Source organism: Mus caroli, chromosome 1 (genome assembly GCF_900094665.2).
Source record: "Mus caroli chromosome 1, CAROLI_EIJ_v1.1, whole genome shotgun sequence".
NCBI lineage: Eukaryota > Metazoa > Chordata > Mammalia > Rodentia > Muridae > Mus > Mus caroli.
Genome location: NC_034570.1, coordinates 28,384,517 through 28,391,254, shown reverse-complemented (window position 1 = coordinate 28,391,254; position 6,738 = coordinate 28,384,517). Strand labels below are relative to the sequence as shown.

At 43.2% G+C, this 6,738-nt stretch overlaps 1 protein-coding gene across 3 annotated transcripts in view; it reads left to right on the top strand.

Moving 5' to 3' along the window:
- Nucleotides 1-6,738, top strand: part of Prim2 (DNA primase subunit 2) — a 213,855-nt gene that overhangs the window by 46,487 nt on the left and 160,630 nt on the right. For all 3 annotated transcript variants that reach the window (XM_021161843.2, XM_021161852.2, XM_029476392.1), the window contains exons 6-7: nucleotides 730-825; nucleotides 2,674-2,811. In XM_021161843.2, the coding sequence (XP_021017502.1) occupies nucleotides 730-825; nucleotides 2,674-2,811 (234 nt within the window). The remainder of the gene's footprint in view (nucleotides 1-729; nucleotides 826-2,673; nucleotides 2,812-6,738) is intronic.

Here is a 6,738-nt window from a genome sequence, read left to right as displayed (position 1 = left end):
GTAATAGGCCTCACTGTGCCTGGCTTTCCCTGAGGTGATAGGCCTCACTGTTCCTGACTTTCCCTGAGGTGATAGGCCTCACTGTGCCTGGCTTTACCCTGAGGTGATAGGCCTCACTGTGCCTGACTTTCCCTGAGGTGATAGGCCTCACTGTGCCTGGCTTTACCCTGAGGTGATAGGCCTCACTGTGCCTGGCTTTACCCTGAGGTGATAGGCCTCACTGTGCCTGGCTTTCCCTCTGTTGCACTGTTCCATGTAGCCCAAGCTGATCTTAAATTCATTCTATTGATAATAGTGACCTTAAACTTCTGATCCTCTTCCCCCGCCCCCCCCCCTCCCGCCTCCCCGTGCTGGCATATAAGTATGCCTCCATGCCCCATGTAGTGCTAGGAACTGAATGCCGTCACACTAACTAGTAAGTTGGTAGTAAGCAATCTACCAAATGAGCTACCTCTACAGGGCCTTTGCTACTGTTTCTTTTTGTTTTGTTTTGAACAAATATCTTCAAATATTGTCAGAAAAAAAAAAAAAAACCCTTGAAGAATATTAAAGTTTGTTCCACATTTTGCCATCCTTAGGGGTAGGAATGATTTAACAATCATTGGAAACGACGGGATAATCAATGTATTAGTGTGTTTTTATAAACGTGTGGAACGTTCTCTACAGTGGGTAAATGCTTCATTGAAACCGAAGAAATTGAATTTCCATGTAAACTGTGTTCTGTTGTAGATCAGTGACGAGGAGAAGACCCTTCGGGAACAGGATATCGTGGCATCCTCTCCAAGCCTAAGTGGGATCAAGTTGGAGTCAGAGTCAGTTTATAAGGTATATATCACCACAGCTGCTTCCTGGTGTGAACACATCTGTTGTCACACCAAGTGCTGGGCTGTGCTACACACTGATATTCTCCTCACTCTGATGGGCTTCTGATCTGTCCCAGTTCATCCTGTTGAAGAAAAGCCTTCTGGCATTGCTGAAGCTCCTGGATATGATGGGGGGCCTCCTTTTTTCTCGCCACTGTGGCTCTAATAGTCTTTAAGTGGTGCTTTTCCAGAAACTTCCTTGGCTGTTCATAGGCCCTTAACCATGCCTTGGCTCATGGCTTTGTGTGGTCTCATTGCATATGGGCTCTGACACCATAAGCCTACGTGCTTTCCTGTGGGAAGGCATTCCTGAACCTTAGTATATGGGGCTGGTGTTTGGCTTATACCGCACGTTTCCCACTGCTGGACATCACAGCATCTGTTTCCACTGCTTGGGCATTTTTGTTTGCACTGTGGCCACCACAGTAAACTAGAGGCCTGGATGAGGGAGGTTCATTAGCTTCTGTGTTTCTTCCCTTCCCAGGTTTGCAGACTGGGCCTCTGAGGTTCAGAGGAATTTATCTCACTCACTAAATCATAAGCTGGTAGCAGACTAGAGCAGGTCCTGGACTTGAGCTGTAGTTTGCTTCCAAATGCTGTTCTGCTCCTGCCTGCATTGTGCTGACCCTTCTTCCTCGTGCCTCTGCTGTGCCTTGTGAGCTACCTGTTGGACGTTGTAGCTCTCATGGCTCCCTGGGCAGCTGTTGGATGTTCCACAGGTGTTTTGTTCTGTTCTGTCCTTAAATACATTATGGGCCCTTTGGGGATATCAGCTATGCTGCACTGCAGTCTACAGTCATGGGCAGCAGTATGGTTGTCAAAGCCTTCTAGTTAAAGACCTGTGATCTCAGGCTGGAGACATGCCTCACGTTATGAGCTCACGTTGCTCTACCAGAGGATCCTCGTTCGGTTTCCAGAAATCAGTTGCCTGTAAGTCCAGCTCCTGGGGCTCTAAGCCAGGGTCCTAACATGTGCTCCGACCCCCACACAGACACACACATAGAGACGTAATGTAAAAGGACAACAAAACAGAAAGCATTTAAGTGGCCCCCGGCCCGTGTGAGGTGTCAGCTACACCAAACCGCAGGCGTGTGCATTTTCACCGCTGCCTGGGACACTTAAGGGAAGTGTTCGCCTTAAGTTTTTGCTTCATTTTAAAAATAATGAAAAAAGAATTTTCCAGAAGGATGATTTTCACAGCCAAGACCACATTATGTTTATGGTGGGAGAATTCATAGTACTTAATCTTTGTTTCATTTTATAACAGATCCTTACATTCTTACACCAGAGTTTAAGAGCAAAACTGAAGGGTCGTCGTTTCCAGTTCTCAGCGCTGAGGGCAGATATTCATGCGTGCTTCTCCAGGGGAGGGAGGAGCAGAAGCCTAGAGAAACAGATTTACAAGTAGCTTTGATTACAAGTGACTTGGATTTGTGGGTACTGTTTTGAAAATAAGAGTTAGGACAGCACTGTTTGGCACAGTTGTCAGTCTGTCAGGAGGTAAAATGCATGCCAAAGATTCTGAAGCAGAAGTTTGACATTTTGGCGCTTACAATTCAGAAATATGTAGGTTACAACTAGAAAGAAAACATCCTGTCTGGGCTCTTTATTACTGTTACTGCCTTTTGGACCATGGGCTCTAGTACATCTATTTTTATGCTGTTAATTTTTCCTAATGCTAGTCCTTTGGTTGTAAGGAATAAATTTCTCTCTTTTTTTGGAGCTGCTGGGACTAATGGGTTTTGTTTGAAGATGTAGGGTCTCCTCACAACAGTTACTGACCTATTTCCCTGTTTTACTTGGATCCCAGGTCCCCTTTGCTGATGCTCTGGACCTGTTCAGAGGAAGGAAAGTCTACTTGGAAGATGGCTTTGCTTACGTGCCACTTAAGGACATCGTGGCCATTATCTTGAACGAGTTTAGAGCCACGCTGTCTAAGGCTTTGGCAGTAAGTGCTTTCTCTTATTTCCTCATTTGATATCATTATAAATCCCTGGTGATTTTGTTTTGTGCTCTTTTACAGAGTAAGTTAATATTTTCATAGTGACATTTTAGATTGCCTCTGGTGTTATGTTAATTGCAGAATCCCTAGTGTTTTATATGTTAGTCTCCATACTTGGTTTTGTTATGGCTTCTTCTAGTAGCACTAATGGTTAACTAATGGTTAGCTAATGGTTAGCTAGCTGATTATGTCAGTGGCCTCTCTGGGTTACTCAGCAAATGGGTTTTGCTTAGAGATGGACATTGTATGTGGCCCTTAGAACCTTTGTGGCCTTTGGTGGAAGTGACCCCCTAGATTTCTGTTGTAAATTGCTGTTTTTTATCAGCAGAGGGCATTGTAGAAGCAAGTTTTGGTTTTCTTATTTTGCAGTGTTGGGAGTTGAAACCTAGGGCCTTGTGCTTGCTAGGGAGTCGTCTATGACTGAGCTGTGCCCCCAGTCCTAGGAGAAAGAGTTTATATTTCAGTATCATAAACAGTGATTGGCTGCTGCTAAGAAAATGACCCAGTGCTAGTGACATTCGGGGGAGCCGTGTTGAACAAATGAGGGTGGATTCACTTTGTTGAGATTTTACTCCAGAGTGATGCCAGTTGGCTTTTAATCTAGGTTGGTATTTTATCTTTTATTTATGTATTTTTTTGTACTTGATAAAGAGGAGTACTTCAGAGTCAAAGGACAATCATGTCGCTGTAATGACAATCATATAAACATGTGGCAAGCTTTTCTTTTGAGTTAAAATTGTAATTGTTTTCTGGTATAAATTATTGACTCTGTGGTCATTGAAGCATGCATAATTCAGCTATGTTAGCATTTGGTAGGGCTAAAATATTGACCCTTTCTGTTTAGGTGAGGCAGTTTATGGAAACACCATATCAATATTTAACTTATTTTTCATGAAAATATGCGTGTGTGGGTGTATGATGTTAATGATAGAATCTAGGGCCTTGTGTGTGTGCTAACACATGGTCTACTGCTGAGTTAAACCCTCAGCCCTGATTAGGTATTTACCTGCTAATATTCATCTCTAATTCCATGATATATTAAAAAGCTTTTTTAAAAAAATAGTCGATGCCTTAAAATGTTTCTTTGTTTCTCTGTCCCAGAATGTCTTTATAAATAAGAATAGCGAGGTCACTGCTGTGGACCTGTTTGTCTATTGGTTGGCTCTCTTTCTTCTGTGGTTCTTGTTTTTCAGTTCATTACTCTACTGACGCTTTGAAAAGCATTTCTTTGTGTTAAAGAGGTATATTCTTTCCAGGACATTACATATCAGTAAATGCCGTCTACTAAATCCTAGCAGTGGCTCTTATTCTCCACAGTCACCCAAACCATCACCACGCGTTTCTAGAAGCTTCTAGAATGTTGGTACTGATTTTGAGGCCATAGAGAGGCTCCTCCCTCACTCTTGTTTCTAATGGCAGAGAGCATCCTAATAATGCCCTTCCTCAGAGATTCTTGGACACACCAGTTTTTTACACCAGTTGCAGGTCATAGAAATAAGTCTGCTATCTTAACCAGTAATGGAGTGTGTTAGTCCATAAACTCAAGCAGTCCAGTGGTTGAATGAGTGATGCTAGTGTCCACAGCAGTGTTCCAGATGTTTCTCTGCATTGTCTTTACCCGTATGCACGTGCAAGTGCAAGTGCTTTGTCCTTGGTTTGGTTTTTCTCATAGTAGCAGAAGTGGGTCAGACACTGTATCTCTGTAACATGGCATCCACACAAGCTTCTTTTTCTTGTGCTTGAATTTCATTCTCTGTCTTCATATTTGTTATGCTTAAAATGGCTTAAGGCACATGTATTACTTGCTGCTCCATCAAAGTACCACAAACTGGGGCCTTAGAAGAAGCATTCATTGTCTCCTGACCATGGAGAGTAGATATTTGGAATTCAGGTACAGGCAGGTCTGTGCCCCTCTGAACTGTTGGAGAAAGGCCTTTCAGGTCTCTCTCTGAGTTATTGGTATTGTGACAATGTAACCGTAGTTTTCACATGGAATTATCTATATGTGTTCCAAATGTCTACTCTGTATTGGGTTAAGGCCCCCTGCTCTAGTGGGTCTGCAATAGTCACATTTCCAAATGCATTCACATTGTGAGGGAGTACCAGGTACAGCTTTGACATATCAAATTTGGGGGTATAATTCAAACTGTATTGTATACCTAGCCAGTTAGTTACCATGGCCTAACGAATTGCTTACCCTAAGGCTGTGATTCTGCCGCTTTGTTTTCTGATTCATGGGATCAGGAGACTCCACAGGCTCCCACATTATAATCTCCTCAGGAGAAGTGCCTGGTGGATTGTTAGGAGCGCATGGAGGGGAGGGTACAGCAGAGGCAGGCAGAGAAACCCTTAGTGCCTCAGAGCTCATTCCGACGGGTGTTTTACCAAGCTTGAAAACACTCTAGTGTTCTTTTCTTGTTTCTATTATAAGTTTGCCTTGCAGACAAGCCTTGCAGACAACTTTTGTGGGGAAGAAAGGAACTTTCTTTTCTATATTGTTTACTGCTCACATTCTTTGTCATTTACCATCTTTCTGACAGTCGCTACAAGCTTCTGAGCCAGACGGATTGTAATCCACTTACACAGATGAGAAAAACATAGCTAGGCACACACTGACTGGCAACTATTAGAGCTGTGGCTGGATCTCAGGGTTTGTGTTCGTAACCGTTAGGAATGATGGGTGATAACTGTGCTGTTGTAGGGGGCTGTACAGTGAGGGGATTCAGATCTTTGAACTCTGGGAAATATACACGTTGCAAAGCAGGTGAAATGTGTAGGATTGGAGCTGTGGTATAGTAGATGACTAGGGGTTAGAGGACGATGGGAGAAGGCTACTTCTTGTCTCACCCAGCAGTCTGAGAGTCTGTGATTTTTCCCCCATAATGATTTGTCTCATAACTGTTTACTTTTTAAGCCATACATTATTTTATATACCACAGCTCTTCTACTTAGATAGACAAAAGTTATTCTATTACAAAGCTTATATTCTAGTGGCAGATAATTACTAAACAACTACACAGACAGACAGACAGACAGACAGACACACACACGTGAGGGGGGAAGAAACGTGTGTTGTAGGTCTCAGGGGAGGGAATGCTTGTGTTTTCTTGGTTGAAAGGCCAGTGCTGTGGAAGCATGGTGAGTTAGAAGCAAGTGAGCTTACATGGCGAGGGCTGGATGCAGATGTGAGTGAACCAGGCCAGTAAGTTGTAGTTTTGCCTTACTGTAGGGTAAGTACTGGTGCTTTTTGATAAGGGCTGATGTGACCTGCTCATGTCTGACATAGGTTACTGTGACTGCTGCTTGAAAACTACTCTAGAGGGTTCGGGGCAACTGAGAGCAGGAGGCTGGACTGGAAATGTCTCATTAATTCAAATAGGTTTATTAGTTTATGAGAACCAACCTTGCATTTCTGGGATGAAGCCAACTTGGTCATAATGTATAATTTTTCTCAATGTGTTGTTGAATTCTGCTTGCAAGTATTTTGTTATTCTTTTGCTGTGAAGAGATACCATGACCAAGGCAACTCTTATAAAATAAAGTATCTAATTGCCAGGTTGTTTACAGTTTTAGTCCATTGTCATCTCGGTGTGAAGCATGGCAGCAGGCTTGGCAGGCAGGGTGCTGGAGAAGTCGCTGAGAGCTGCATCCTGATCCATAGGCAGAAAAAGGAAGAGTGGGGCTGGCATGGTCTCAAAGTCCTCCCCCAATGACACACTTCCTCCAGTAAGGCTATATCCCGTAGTCCTTCTAATCCTAGCGAACAATGCCACTTCCTGGCATTCAGTATATGAGCATATATGGGCCATTCTTTTTTGTTTGTTTGTTTGTTTTTTTTTTTTTTTTTGATTTTTCGAGACAGGGTTTCTCTGT